This window comes from Aplysia californica, unplaced genomic scaffold (assembly GCF_000002075.1).
Source record: "Aplysia californica isolate F4 #8 unplaced genomic scaffold, AplCal3.0 scaffold00468, whole genome shotgun sequence".
NCBI lineage: Eukaryota > Metazoa > Mollusca > Gastropoda > Aplysiida > Aplysiidae > Aplysia > Aplysia californica.
This window is the reverse complement of record NW_004797738.1, coordinates 146,511-162,995: the sequence shown is the minus strand read 5'-3', so window position 1 is coordinate 162,995 and position 16,485 is coordinate 146,511. Positions and strand designations below refer to the sequence as shown.

At 39.0% G+C, this 16,485-nt stretch overlaps 1 protein-coding gene across 2 annotated transcripts in view; it reads right to left on the bottom strand.

Annotated features, from left to right (window-relative positions):
- Positions 1-16,253, bottom strand: part of LOC101861147 (vacuolar protein sorting-associated protein 54) — a 37,024-nt gene extending 20,771 nt beyond the window's left edge. Inside the window, exons 1-10 of one of the 2 annotated variants that reach the window (XM_005105375.3) lie at positions 15,942-16,253; positions 11,720-12,062; positions 9,711-10,006; positions 9,022-9,115; positions 7,131-7,162; positions 6,055-6,189; positions 4,775-4,917; positions 3,941-4,040; positions 1,407-1,549; positions 184-310 (exon numbers count right to left, since the gene is read on the bottom strand). In XM_005105375.3, the coding sequence (XP_005105432.1) occupies positions 184-310; positions 1,407-1,549; positions 3,941-4,040; positions 4,775-4,917; positions 6,055-6,189; positions 7,131-7,162; positions 9,022-9,115; positions 9,711-10,006; positions 11,720-11,975 (1,326 nt within the window). In that variant the 5' untranslated portion in view covers positions 11,976-12,062; positions 15,942-16,253. The remainder of the gene's footprint in view (positions 1-183; positions 311-1,406; positions 1,550-3,940; positions 4,041-4,774; positions 4,918-6,054; positions 6,190-7,130; positions 7,163-9,021; positions 9,116-9,710; positions 10,007-11,719; positions 12,063-15,941) is intronic. The other variant, XM_005105376.3, reaches the window with a different exon arrangement.
- Positions 16,254-16,485: the final 232 nt, after the last annotated feature.

Sequence of the window (16,485 nt, the reverse complement as noted above, 5' to 3'; positions counted from 1 at the left end):
ACATTCTTTTCAATAAATTTCTCAGAGAGTACTTTTCATCAACATACACATTCGACACACTAAAATAAAACTTACATGTTCGACGCACTAGAATTTACACATTTGATTGACCCATCAAAGCCCTAGGAGAACAACTTACACATTTAACTGAACACTCAACACACTACCAGGAGAACAACCTACCTCCTCCGCCAGCATCATGGTATCACAGACGGGCCTGTTCAGCTCCATTGTGACACATTTACTGAGGTCTGCCTGAAGCATTTTGTCAATCAGTTTCTCCATCTCTGCCAGCTGTGAGCCTAAGTGTCTTCAAATACACAGAAAGACACATGAAATAAGAAATTGTCCCATTTGCCTAGAAGGTGACTGAAGAGGAAGCAACAAAACATTTAATGAGGCAGTCACATGATCCAGGTACCATGATCAAAACAAAAATTCAAAAAGTATAAACTGATGGGGAGGCTCAATCCCTCAACAGGTATTGTTGTGTTTATCCATCAATTTCAAGGCCCAGAGTTCAATCCCTGACAATATCAGGGGGTTTTTTCTTCTCATGTTTTCCCCACTCCAAGATTTTAAGGTTGGTAGGATCTACCACCTAGTCTTCTCCGTTAAGGATGACAAATTTCAAAGGTCCTGTGTGGACATTTCACACGTTAAAGATCCTATGTTGGTTGAAAAATCAAAAAGAGGAGGCCCTTCAGACCACCATCAATTCAAAATTAAAAATAAATTTATATCCAAAACTGAACCCACTTTAGTTCATGTAAATACTTAAGAGTATCTTCATGAGTGGCACATTGCTGCCTGTGGAGCAAATGATAATTCTACATTCTATGGACATAAAACTGCCATGTACATAAAAATCAGCTTCACTGTGAGATGAAGATCTTACAGACAGTTACCTAAAAACAAAAACAAAAAATAGTAAATTAACGCAATCTCGTTCAACGACAAAGAACGAACAAAAGAGGTCTATGCAGATAAAAACGGAATTACAAAAAGCAATATCACGTCATTAAATGAAATAGATTCATACAGAAAAGATACATATAAGTGAAAAGAAGCTCTTACAAATTAGGGTTAACTCAGAAAAATAAAGTCTCTATCCCCTCATCAAAAGTACCCTGAGTACTTTTCATCCTCAACAAATTCTCCATCATCCACAGAGACAAATTGGGTTATGAACTTGATTTGCCAAATAAAGGGTCAGATTCTGACAAAAACAATATAGTTTTTTTTTCGTCTTTCCCAGAATATTTCCAGTCAAGTCCAGTGCTCTGACAATGGGCCTAACGCTCTGCCTCCAAAATGACCTACATTGTGTATAATAGAGAGTAAATCTTCCACAATAAAAAGAACCACATTCTGCTAAAACAAAAGAGAACTACATACAAGTTTACCTAAAGCTGTGAATACCAGCCAGATCTTTGTTGAGAACATCCTGGGATGTGGAGATCAAATCCAGAGCTCCGATGAACTCGTTATTTGACAGCAGACGCTGGATGGTAGGTTGAGTTTCATGAATGGAAGCCATGATTTTCAGCTGCAGAGACAAACAGAAAGAACATTGACTTTTGTCCTTCCATGTATAACAAATTAGCAGACTGTCTTGCGCTCATCAGGAGAATTCCATCCTAAATTTAAAACAAAACAGAGCTTTGCTGCTCCTAGGACAAAACATACTAAATTATAGCAGTGGTGGTCTGCATAAATTTTAAAAAGCTTATTTTGCTTTAATTCAAAGCTCATGACCATATGTGTCTCGACGCGATGGAATCAGGCGCTCGTCAGTTTTTCGGCATGTAGAGTTATTAGTATCATTTGAAAGCTGATTTATTTGCCTTGCTTCCAATGAAATAAATATCCATCTGTTTCGAATAGAACTCAAGATATTTCCGATAGAAGGAAGTAAGGTTGCCTGGTTTCAGTGATGAAATTAGTGAGAAAATGGCCGCCAAAGTTTGGTAAATCCAATAGCTAAAGAGTCCTTGAAAACTGAAAAATTACATATTTTGTGCCTTTAATCAATGTGTTTTAGTATAATTCACAGGGAAATGTATTTTTATGCGGACGTAAAAGAAGTTGAGCCAAAATATAAAAATTCGATAAAAATTTCCAAAATGTCAGGAAAATGCCTGTTTCTAAAATTCCTGTATTTTGACGAGCGCCTGGATTTACCACGCTGCCTCACATATACAACTATCTTTTAAAAATACAGTCAATATTATCCAAGACGGCCACTCACTGCTAGGGAGAAAAGTGGCTGTCTTTGACAAGTGGACGTCTTGAACACTGTCATTTTAATACAGAAAAAAAACATGGGGGGGGAGTGGCAAGGGGCTGTTTGTACAGGTGATTGTCTTGGACAGGTGGCCATTAGTGTAGGTTTGACAGTATTCAATAGCAACAAGCACCTACAATTAAGGACGACTAACAAAAATTCAAAAGTCCTGTATTTCGAATAATAGAAATTGTAGAATTCTTGTTGTAAAGTTGTAGTATACAGCAATGAAGTAAGATAACACTAAAATCTCAAAAGTGATAGATTACCAGTAAAGTAGATTTATCGATAGCGAGAAAAAAAGTAACGACTTCTTAAAAATAAATTTTTCTGAAAGAAGAAAAGGAGAGTGAGGGCAATTTGGATACTTCGTGTGGCAAAATGTTGGATGGAAAACAATAACATGATAACAAGCACCATTAACCCTCGTCCTGCGGGGGCCGGGTTTATGTCGCTCGATAAGCCTATTTCGGCACCTCGCCTACGTTCTGGTCCCGAATCAGTGTAGCCCCTGGCTCAGCGCACGCGCACCGCGCATCATCTTACGTGAAATTCGGGTCCCGAGTCGGATCCCCATTCACGCAGGTCAAGTGTGTGTGCGTCAGTCCGCTTGAGTTTGTGTGTGTTTGTGGCCTTCTTCTAAAACCACTTGCGTTGATTCGTAATCGAGGCATTCGTCTTATTCAAAACATGCCAAGTTGCTATCTCTAGATGTTCATCCAATGAAATTATAGAAGAAATTGACCCACTTACACATGAGGAGCTCGAAAGGATGGTCAGGAAACAAGACTTCCATTTTTCTATACAAAATCTTTCAAATGAGCTTGATTTTGTATGAAATGATATTAACTGATAAAAAAATAAGCTCGTTTGATAGTTTTGAATACCATTGTGCAGGTACAAAGAACAATTTGAGTGCAAAACATTCGGAAATTGACCTATATTATCCCCTTTCAAACCTCAGGTCATTCATAACAACAAAAGTGTCCAGAAAGGTTATTCGAATGGGCGTAACTACTCGTAATGTCTTATCAGCTTGTGAGAGGGGGTTATTCATGTGTTCGTAACACTTTATAATAGAAAGCTATGAAAGATAGAGCATTATTTTCATCATTGATTAACACACTCCCACGGTATTCATGGCGAAAACACAAGTTTCCCGGCGCTCGCGCTGTACACCAACAGTACACACTGAGTGACCCCGGCGGCCAGCCCGGAAAGTTCGACGTAATCGGTTGCTGATAAGATTTGCATCTCAGCACAGACGCAGGACATGAGTTAATAACTTCAAACAATAGAATGTCATTGCTGATCATCTTAGAGAGGCACCTTGTCTTCAAGCTAGAGCAAATGTGTAAAGCTCATGGATCCTCATAAGTGATACCTCCTCTGCCAACCTAAAAATATTAAAATTACAATGACTGCTTTGCTTGACACTATTCCAGAACCCATCATCGATAATCATTGGACTACTGAAGTCCCTGCAGTGACTCAAGGCAAATCATTTACACAACCCCCCCCCCCCCCAACTCTAATCAAACTCGAGACAGTCTTATCCTATCCAAGGAAGTGAGAGGGATAATTATGAAAAGCAGTACCATAAACCAAATTTTTCAGGCTAGGTAAAAAAAATTATATTACATAAAAACCAACCTTGTTAAAAAGTGCCATGTAGTTTGCTCTAGCTCGAGAAAGCTTCATGACGCGTAAAGACTCTTTCGCCATTTTTTCATCTAACGTATTCATGCATTCCCTGGAAAAAAAATCAAACAAAATATTATACAAACAGCAAGTCAAAAACACAGGCACAAAAAAAAATGTGTACTTAAAGTTGCAATCAATCACCGCTGATCATACCAAAAAGAGTTTTGGCGCACATATGACCTGATGCAGTTGCGAGCGCCGTAAAACCCTCTACTATAATAAATTTTAAAAATAATAAAAGAGTTTGGTTGAAAAAATGCTTGATAAGGAGAATAACAAAAAGAGGAAAACTGACCCACACATTACGGATATCACAATTATGTACTTCTTTCAACTCAATCTGAAGTTTCATGCATGTGATCTAAACGTCTGTTTCAAAAAAAGACAAAGCATTAACGTACAGCACGTGGATAGATATCATTTAATGATCAGTTATTCTTATTCTTTTACACTGGCAGAAGAATTATTCAGAACTCTGCCCACAAACGTGGCCCTGATATGGCTACTCAGCTTTAAACATTCAACTTCTGACCCATCTAAAAAGTGCAAAAGACCAACGCATGTACCAAACCTCCAAGCCTCCCATTGTTCTCCGAGAAGACTAGGTACACAACAACCCTCCAGCCCATATCTGGAATCAGGGTGGTGAAACATATGGAGAAAAAAAAGATAAAGTTATCCACCAATCATGTCCCAACAGCGCAAGGAACAAACCGTTCATCCCAACACACAAGCATCTCATGTCTTGGCAAATACAGCCAATCACATGTGAGGGACACCCACCTGAGTCTCTTGATACATTGTACTGTGTGAGTGAGCTTCTCCTGCAGCTCATCATGTGATGTCATAGCATGGAAGAATGCCTCCGACTTCTGGGAGATCTGTCGTGCAATTCGCACTTCCACAATGTCCAGGTAATGGCTCAGCTGCAAAGATTTTTAAGAATTACAAACATTCAACTTGGGAGCTTTTCTTTTTTTTTTTTTAAACACACAAAAAACTGCAAAACCCCAGCTGGCAAAAATATAATTTCCTTCATTTAGGAGAAGAATACTGTTATCACAACCAGTCTATATTCCAAGAAATTCGACCTATGTTTCGTCCCCCATTTCAACACCACAAAACGCAGTATTTCCAAGGCAAAATCTTGGATTAAGGAACTTGATCGAAAGGGCCCCAAACAAAACCAACGTCTGTGGTGTAATGGTAAGGTGCGTCACTGTCACATGTAGACGATGTGAGTTTGATTGTTATGGGGGGTGAATTTTTATCGAGCATCTCCGTCTTTCTGTGAGGACGTTGTATCCCTTTCAGGAAGGCCTGGCCCTCACAAGCAGCTCATACTCCTAAATGATCTAAATTGTGTTGCGGTGGAATAAAATACCTATTAGTACAGAAAAGAGAAAAGTTGATGCCGTCCACATAAAGGAGGAAATGACCCATCACACAGGAAGCACAGAGTCTGGGCATTCCATACTGACAAAATTCAGGAAGTAATGAGGGCTACAGCTGGGAAAAAAACTACAAAAAGCTGCTTCACACCTGCCTGTCAGGGCCATCACAACACTGAAGCAGACAGACGGACATACTCTTATTAAATTTTTTTTTAAACCCTTTCTACACAGAAATCAAACTCATGTCTTTTGCATGCAGAGGCGAAGCACTTTATTGCAACGCCACAGACCCCAGGAAATAAAACAAACTGCATCTAAAGGCAGTTGGTTAATAAGCTTTCAAATACAATATATACGTATTAATGTCCAATCAATTCATCAAAATATCCCCCTTCATATCCAACCAATCTAAAAAGGGCAGATCTTCAGTTTCAACAGTACATTGTCTTTGGTTAGCGCAACCTGCACACAGAGCCTCCAAGTTTTCATCATCATTCAAAAAGACTAGGAACTCAAGCATCTAAAATACAAGTGACCCCACCCCCCCAAAAAAAACAACCCATTGATAACAACATCAACAACAAAAAATACATCAGCAACAAAAACAACAACAGCAACCTGAGCCCCATGAGTTATGACCCAATCACATGACCACAACAGGGTACTCACTTTTTCCTGGAGTAATTTTGATGACTGCTTCTGACCTTGCTGTTGTGAGGATTTCGACTCTTCAATCTGAGTCCAGGGGAACACAGTGTTGAACACATCAGGGTTTTCTAGGCTAAAATGAGCTGACATGAACAACTGGGGATAAGAATACAAGAAGAAATAAGGCAAGCTATAATATAACAGAATAAATTAACTCTATGACAAGACAAAATCCTTTAGTTTTTGTGAGAGTTATTTATGTTTCAATCAGAGTTTCTTATGTTTAAGCAAGTGTTTTACAACACTTGCAACACATTTAGATCATATAAGTGCCGAAGATTAGAGGTGTTACAAAAGAGTTCCTCAACTGGAACCTCAACTCTAGCTATGTCCAACACGCATGTGGTCACACACATTATACAGCGCAGCCTTCACATTCAAGCACATGCATCATTCATGTGTACACATAAATGCTCCCATCCATAAACACAAACAAACATAAATCATGTGTAGGTATGAATGTACATGTCCTCATCTATGAACACAAAACACACTCATACAGACACACACACACACACATATATAGACTCTCACACAACTTAGTGGTTAGTATCTTCAGTACAGTTTTTCACATTTCTCAAACTATTTTGCAAACAAATTCTTTCGAAAATTATTTAGAACAAATACTTGTGTAAATACTGTATACAAACAAAACATTTAGCCCACACATGACAATTACTTCTAAAGCAAATTGTTCATAATGGCCCTACAGAGACAGAAATCCGAAGAGAAACAGACAAAAAGACAGGCTGAAATCAGAGAGAGCTGAACAACAAATATAGCTAGCCAATGCCATACCAATGACATTTTGCTAAAAACAGATTACAATAAGAGTCACAAAAAAAAGAGCAGACCACATCACAGCACCCATCAACCATACAATGCACTAAGAGACACCTGAGACAGTAACAAACAAAATATTCTTAGAGAACAGCCGTAACTTTGTGTACATTCTCTAAAATAAATATTTTTCTTTTCCCAACTTTGGACACAAATGAGGTGAAAATGCACTGAGAGCAGGCATATCCTATACAAACCTTAATTTGATCTAATTCTGCCCGGCTTTGCTCTGGAGAGAGACCAAAAAAAATTATTAAAACAAAACTCAATAAGATAATAAGTTACATTTCAAAGTGGGACTTCCTTTCATAGAAACCTCTGTATTTCATAAACTCTAAAGCAGAGGACAAAACTGATTTTTAAAGTCCCAGAAAAAACTTCTAGGGCCAAGTACTGCTGTGAACAATAAACTGAAAATTTTTCAAAGAGCAAGGTAAGCAGACCCTCATTCCAACCAGTGTTCCCCTGAGACTATAGTACTGCGGTAGCTGGCAAAGTCTATAACTTCTCTTCCCTCTTGGTTGTTAAAGGGAATTATCATTTCATGATGGACGCATTATTATTTAATTGTCATAGTACAGTATGGGTGTATTGACTGAACAAAATACAAGCTGCCTTGTACTGAGCAATATTGCTGGTTCTGACAAACCTTGGGAAAAAACCATCTATTATTTTTCTTTTTCTATTTTGTTCCTTTTTATTCATCCTCATTTTCATAAGACCACAGTAATAATAATAGTTTGTGCATCAATGCCTGACGATGACCAGTGCATCTGAAAAGGAGAATATTTCTTACAAAGAGATGGAGGAAACCAGGATTCAGATGACTCTGGCTTCTGCTATGGACAATGAGACCAATTTATGGTAAAAAAGAGTTTGCCATATTTTGAGTATCTTTTTAAAATACACAAATGTTTGTAAGTGGGAAAGAGCAAGACAAACACCAGACTCACTCCCTCGCCTAGGTGTACAATGTACATGTGATGGCAAGATAAATAACAAGACTCAAACAGAGTCAGTGTGACTCCTCTCCACCTAAAAAAGGAACTGGTTAGACCTGTCACTATCAGTTCACCGGCAACAGCTGGTGTCATCTATCACAAGGCTCCTCTGAGGCCAGATGTAACAGGTGGCACACTTGTCAAGCTTTGTCTTCATGGTTATTTGAGGACAGTATGCACAACACATGTAACATGTTAGGAGCAAGTCCAATTTTTTTTGTATTTTGTTTGCCCCTCATTTTCCTAGTCTGCATTTTATCACGGGAACATTGGAGGATACAACTTGTTGATTTTATTTATTTATTTTTGTCCATCATCCCCTTGCTTTTTCCTTATAAAAAAGTATACACATGCCTTATTGTGCCAATTATTTCTTATTGCTCAATGAGATTTTTTTTTTATTTAATAAATTAAACAAAATAAAGACTTTTAAAAGCAACATTACAAGGCAAAAAACATTCAATTTTTTAAAGTAGTCATCAAAACAATGGGGGGAAAAAGAAATTATATTTCAATCATTCCTGCCCCATGCGCTTATATTTTCAGCAGCGCTTGTACCTCCCACCGTCCCAAGAGCGTATATTCTCAGTTTTGGAGAGTACAGACTTTGCACGTTTTTTTAAATCAGTGAACTAATTTAACTTTAATTTTCATAATACATACTGGTTGATTTACATTTCAACATTGTTACATGTTATTATCTAAACCTCATAACAAAGATACTACATCACTTTTTAGAAAGCATGCCTCTTCTCTGAAATACTGCTGTATAGGTAGGGACTGGGGTTAGGGAATGCACAAAATGGCTAGGGCTGGAAGGGTTAAGGATTATGCACGCGATGTTGTAAACCAAAACAATAATGAAAAGAAAACAAACCTAAAACACTCTGACCATTTTTTTTTTCCAGTAAAAAAAAACCCCGGGGAATACTTGTATGCACCAGAATTATTTTTCATAAACAAGGGACTCAAGGAGCCCCTCATTATAGCCGTTTTGTAGAAGACAGAAACAGCATACGAATGACAAGCTCAGGTTTAATACAATTTAACACATGCATAAAAAATCACAACACTCCAGAAAACCAACCTAACTGCTTGAGATGGTGTGAGTGGATGGTTTCTCTCCCGCCAGATTGAGCACTTGTAAGGCTCGTCTTATTCCTTGAGTGTTTCTTTAATCTCTGAAAAGGAAGGTAAAAAAAAAAAAAATTTTCTATCAAAGAGCAGAACTGTGAGTGCCACAACATCTTCAAAACAGACTGCAAAGTTGTTTACTCACAGTACAGATTAATCTTGTGCAAGGAAACACAACAGAATACAGTCACAACATGTATCCTTTCCTTGCCCTCAATGCCTTTCTGATACCCAGTAAGTATAAGCCACTTGTGCATGTGTCACAAAATGTAGACAGATGCAACACACATAAACACTAAGATCTGATGTTCGGAAAGAATGCCTACTAAACAATAAAAACTGGCTACGGCTATTGTTGAAGCATTAAAACAAAAACCGAAAAAACTCATGAGCTTCACTTTAAAAAAATGAACATTCTATAATTTTCCTTTCTCACGTAGACAGTCAACATCAAGAATTAGAGTAAGAGTACCATGGGGTTTAGAAACATAACTGACTTCCTTTCTGGTTGAGGATAAAGCCCAACTAAACACACAATGTGTCTCACCGAGGACATAGCAATAGAGCTGATCCAGAATTTTAGTATGTTTCAGCAAATCTCATATTAAGTGTGTATATTTAAAAAATAAAAATAATCCTTACCGCAGACGTTTTCCTAAAGTATTTCTCAAAATGCTCCGGGCCAATTTCTGGGACGTATGGCGAGGGGAGAATCTCCACCTTCTCAAATGATTGACCCCATGTCTTGGTGAAGAAATCTGTCTCTCGCTTGACCAGCCTCGGGTCATTGAGCAACGCCGGCATGTTGACAGTGGAGTTGTGGATGGTCCACTTATACTGGTCCTGCACAATGTTGGGGTCAGAGTTCCCCGACACTTGGGGTTCATACTGTGATTGTTCCTGGCTGAGACGCTCCAGCTGCTTGCTACGTGCTCCACCTACATCAACGGAAAATATCTTGTTATTAACTTATAAATGAAATAAAAGTAAGGACTCTATCTGGGCCCCTATGTCTACTGAACATTGTATTTCACTGTGTGTTTTCTACAGATTGTCAAGCTTTTCGGGCCAAATCACTTTGATGAGATTAAATAATGTCAATAAGTTTCAGTTTGTTCTAGGGAAGCTTCGAATTTTAAGAATGAATTTGTAAAATCATTCTAAAATACATCCTAGTTCAAAAACTTTATCTCCTGAGGCTAAAAGAAGTAGGAGGAAAAACTATTTCTCCTACTGAATATTTGCATCTTTTTTTTTTTAATGCAGGATTTTTTCTCTAAAAAATGACATCTTCCATTTGACTGCTCTTTCTACAACTGAACCTGCTTTTCAAAGGCCACACATCAGTTAACATGTGTATTGAGTCTCAGTCTTCTCATGCAGGTTTATTAACTTGAAATCCTCCTTTGAGCTCATTTCTACTTTAGATTTTTCAAAACAAAATCTAAATCTTTATTCCAACAATACTACCTCTACTTCTTTTCTCAGTTGAAAGAAGAAAAACTACATTGTTCTGTAAGTGCTTTCCTCCTCTCTCTTCTTTGAACAGCATTCAGGACTTTCATTTATTGACCCACTCAGCTCTTCCCAAAATTCAAAGTGACACAAAAAGAGAAGAACTTTCTCACCTCCACAAGGAACATTTTCCTTTTATCTTCAAAAACAAGCTTTTTTGCTTTTATTCATTGAGGAAAAAACTGAAACTGTAATGTATAGGCCTCATAACAGAAACCTAATGTTAAATCACAAACTGAATTAAATATAAACAATCAAGCCTGCTGTAACAGCCACCTGACTTTAAGACAATCAATAAATGACCACTCCCCCCCCCCCCAACCCTTCACGATTTTTGCTAGTTAAATGAGCTGTATATAAGCATTCCATATTGTGCTAAAATATACATCATCCCCTTCACTGCTACACCCGTGTATGCACCCTACATGAGCTATGAAAAATTCCAGTGCTCAAGACATCTCAGATCACAGTCTTTCATTTTAATCCACAGTTGTCCACTAATATGAGACAAAAATAGGGTAAAATTGTACATTATATCATAGAAAAAAATTGCTTCATCCATTGACAAGGCCTGCCCTAATCAAGCCATTTACTAATCAATGTAAACTTAAAGGTACTACTGAGACCACTGACAGGCACTCTGATTCACTGCACTATTAACAGAAAGAGGAATGATCTAAATGGCTTTATCCATTGACAAATCCACAAGTAATCTGGTCATAAAGATAAAGCAACACACAAGAAAGTACAACTGAGACTGAACAAATGTAAGGACACTACGTATCAGCTGTCTCGACTGTTTAGTAATTATTTATTATTATAATAATAATCTATATATATATGTAGACTACACACCACGCTTTGTCCCCTTGACACTATCAGGTGCAATTATCACACATAGTAGCCTAAAAATAGAATTATTATAACGGGAAGTGGACAGAGATGATGAGGAACTCTCTTCGTTCAGAACGAGGCATGTGCAGTAGTGAAGCGAAGATGGAAATTAAATAAATCACAAGTTTTCATAGTATAGGCATTCCATGTTATGCTCTGATGATAGCCTTTTGACAAAAATACAGTAGTGTGAAAATCTTATAAGGTCCTACCAGGTACACCAATAGCGCAATGGTACTCACCATAATTAGTATGCACATGGTCCCTGACTACATGGTCATCATAATCCCTGTCACTCACACCTTCCAAAGGAAGAGATGGGCAAACACCATTCATGCCGTAACGGCACACATACGATCCACCTTCTTTGGAGCAATGGAAATCCCGCAAGTGCTGATTGAAGTCACGAGGGGATTTGAAAATGTAAACATCTCTGCAGAAGTTGCATTTCTTCCAGGCAGGGTTGCTATTGCTGTGCTGAGCTTGTGTCACTGACATGTCCGCCTTTGTTACTTTCCCAAACTGTGAGAGCAGCCAGTGGTACACACATCACTTCCACATGTGGAGTATTTCCTCAGCGCCAATCTAATTGAATGGAGTAAATTTGTCGTATTTCATTTTGTTGCATGCATCTTATTTACAGTAAGACATAACATGACAGGACATACAAATTGTCTTCTGCTGCAGATTTGCAACAGTGCAGTATTACCAAGAAAGACATAATTTCTATTGGCACACACTCTTGCTCTTTTATAAAGTACACAAAACTAAATTTACCCAAGCAGACCCAAGAAGAACACTCAAGAAATATATTCCCAAGACAGTGCGAGTGGCCTATTTTAAGTAGAACACAACACAACAGCAACTGATAATTTTTAAAACTGACAACATTAAGACCTTTCGCTGTTAAAGATAGCCGGGTACCCATTCCCATCTGGGAGAAGTGAGCAAAATTCATGGAGAGAGTCTTCCCTAACGACAAAATGTCAGGACCCTGACACAGACTTTCATTTCCGTGACTTTTTGGTAATGAGCCTGATGGCCTAACCACTATACCACCGAAGCCATCATTTCAACTGCAAAGCTTTAACTCCAACCTCTAGGAGGTTTAATCACACCATCTTTAGTAGGGCGATTTAAGATTGGTCAGTGGATAAATTAAAAGATTGGAGGGCTGAAAAAGAACTGAGCCATGATGCCTCCAAATCATCAACTATGACACTCGAGACTATGACCCAGTTGAGTAAACACTGCTTTTATATGTGAGGCATCGTGGTGAAATCAGGAGCTCATCAAAATAATGAAATGAAATCGAAGAAACAGGCATTTTTCCTCCAGTTTGGCAATTTTTATCAAATGTTTGTGTTTTGGCTCATTATAACACCTTTTTATGAATGTCCATATAAAAACACTTTTTGTGTCAATTTTGCTGAAAAACGAGGATTAATGGCACAAAATATATTTTCAGTTTTCAAGGACCTCAAGCTATAGTGTAGTTACAAAAATTTTGGTGGCCAACCATGCTACCCCCACCTCCTTCAATTGCAAATATTTTGACTTCTATTCAAGATACGTCAGTGAACCTGCGCGTGCGCATCACATTGTGAGTACCGGCTGGGGTCACCAAAGTTCATTCAAAGTCTGTGCCCTGCGAAGTATCAGGCTCCGGAATGGGGGGATTATTTATTTTTTTAAAGGTACAGTCGGAGGAGGGGTGGGGATGAAGGCAGCACGGGATGATAAAAACTGAACTTGGAGTTCTGAACAGCCTGGTTACTGTGTACGTGACACTGAGACTATGTGCCCGGTTGCCAGTTACCGTACGTAGATTGAGGCTACATGCCCGGTTATCGTGTACGTGACACTGAGACTACGTGCCCGGTTGCCGGTTACCGTGTACGTCTCTAAGGCACTGAAGTTAGGTGCCTGGTTACCATGTATGTAGACACTCCGATAGCCAAAAGGCTCACCTGCGCTATTCTCACAATAGCGTGAGAATAGCGGTGTATTAATAAAATGGTCGCGGCTATTTGGACTCGAGTCCGAACAGCCTCCCGCAGCTATTCGGACTAAAACTCTAGAGCGCGTACGCAATGAATTGTATGCAAAAAAAGGGGGGGTGAAGGTGGTGCACAGGCCTGGGGAAGTAAGATGGAGAGAGAATTTAAGTAAGAAGAGAAAGAGAGAGAGGAATTTAAGTAAGAGAGTGAGAGAGAGAGAGGGGGGGGGGGGATCATGAGAGTCTAAAGAAAGGGAGGGAGGGAGAGAGGGAGAGAGGGGGAGAGAGAGAGAGAGAGAGAGAGAGAGAGAGAGAGAGAGAGAGAGAGTGAGAGAGAGAGAGAGAGAGAGAGAGAGAAGGGAGGGGGGGGGGGCTGTAAGGACTGACTATGATCATGAATTTTATGCATCAATCCCTTTGTAGTCGTCAAACGCAGTGTAATAGCCTACCAGTAGTTTAAAGTCCGATAGCAATGGGAGACTATTCGGACTCGAGTCTAGACCTTGCTTACGGTACAACCGGTGATTGCGCATGTGCACTGGAATTTAAGTCCGAATAGCCTCCAGCGGCTGTTCGGACTTATTGACTTATTGAGTCCGAACAGCCACTTCGTAATAAAATTAAAAGTGGCTATAGATCCTCACCTGGGGTGAGAATAAAAATATGATCGACCTCTCACCCCGAGTGAGACTTGCCATCGTTGGCTATTCTCACCCGGTGTGAAACAAGACCTGTTTTCCTAATTTCAGAATACTGTCTATCGGTGTGGATGATCAAAGACAAAAGCAAATTTAGAAAAAACGAACTAGAAAAAATGGCATTTTATACACTACAATTTATATCATGTAAGCTAATTTGATCATCTACAAAGTTGCTATGGCTATTTCACTTTTATATCAAATCGAGACGAGCTATTCTCACCAGGTGAGAAGACCTGTTTTTCCTCATTTTGGAATACTGTCTATCGGTGTGGATGATCAAATTGATAAAAAGCCAAGAAAAAATTACGTTATAGCACAAAAGTAAGCTAATTTGATTGTCTTCAAAGATGCTATATTTCACTTTTCGAATCGAGCCGAACTACGCGGGTCGCCATTTTGTATTGCCCGGAAGTTCTCGCAAGATCTACTCCTTCCCCCTCTCTCTCTCTCTTTCTGAATACTGTCTATCGGTGTGGACGATCAAATTGACCACAACAAAGTTTAAAAAATGATGTTAAAAAACAAAACTAAATTAATTTGGTTGTCTACAAAGATGCTACGGCTATTTAACTTCCAAATCGAGCCGAACTATGCGGGTCACCATTTTGTTTTGCCCGAAAGTTCTCGCGCTACTCCTCCCTGTCTCTTTCTCTCTCTCCACTGCCCACAGACAAAATTGCACGCTTTTAGTTTTTTAGGCTAAACTAAAAGAACAGTAGTAATAGATCTAGAACGTTTGTTCACAGCACAGAATTCTATAATTCTGTATTATCACAGTGTAGAATTCTGTGGTTCAGGGTGAACGCTTCACTGGTTGGCCTAGGCTATAACGGTGAGCGCCCACCGGGTGAGATATAGCCAAAAGACTCGCCTGCGCTATTCTCACCCGGGGTGGCCATATGGTAGTGTCAATTGCCACCGTCACCGAGTGGCGCGGTGGCAATTGACAAAAATTGACTTTTTGTCAATTGCCACCGAGTAAATTGGAGCTCTTTTGCGTCTCTGTCCCTCTGTGTTTGTGTGTGTTTGTGTATGTCATTGTGTGTGTGTCTTTTCTGCTTGACAAGAGTTTGTGTGCGTTTGTGACCTTCTACTTCTAGAATTGCCTGTGTTGGTTCTACACCAAAGTGTAGGCTAAGGCTAGCCTAAATCTAGGCCTACGTCTCATTGAAAACATGCCAAGTTGGTACCGTAGCTCTAGACAAGATGCTCATCCAATGAAATGAAATTAGTTGAGAACAAATTGACCTATTAGACACACATTATGCTAAAGATAGACCTAATCTAGTGTTGTTTCAGACTTGACACCGCTTCACTCAGTGGCAATTGACAAAAAGTCAATTTTTGTCAATTGCCATCGCGTCACTCGGTGGAAATTGACGCTATCATATTATATTAGTGCCATATTAATTAGACTAGAGGCAGAGGTGGCCAATAAAATTCTTACACTAAACAGGAACAAAAAGACTCTCAAAATCATTGACCATGTAACAACTAGATCTAGATCTAGATCTAGATCTAGATCTAGATCTAGATCTAGATCTAGATCTAGATCTAGATCTAGATCTAGATCTAGATCTAGATCTAGATCTAGATCTAGATCTAGATCTAGATCTAGATCTAGATCTAGATCTAGATCTAGATCTAGATCTAGATCTAGATCTAGATCTAGATCTAGATCTAGAATCTAGAGCTATTTCATCTGGGTCTGTCAAATGTCTGTACTGTAGTCGTATAAATCTATAGATAGATCCAGTGTCTTACCGTCTCCTCCACTTCACAGTCCTTCACGGGGTGTCTGAACTTTTTGCCAAGCGAACTCCAAAATTTTATGTGGACCTCACTCAATTAGAATTAGATTCTAGATCTAGATTATAGATCTAGAATCTAGATCTATATATCTTGGTCTGATCTAGATATCTTACCACCGATTGCTACCATGCTCAAAGCACATATCCCATAGAAACCGGTATACAAAATCCACTTGAAGCGAATAGCGTCAATACAAAGTCTAAAACTCAGATGGTGGAGGAAGGGACAGGCCCAGGTAGGAGACATCACAACACTGACATTATTTGGGTGACAGGAATGAGTAACTTCCGTTTGGACGTGGCTGGTACCGGTGTTGACCAAAGAAAGTATCCCAATTTTTTGTGCCGTTTTATTTCGTTTATATATAGAAATTACAGGTTTCTGACTTTGATTGTTAGCAAACATCTTCCATGTCCAAGAGGTAGTATACTTAGTAGTAGTGGTACTAGTGGTGTAGATGGTGGTAACTGTAGGCAGGAGAGGTAGTGGTGATTGC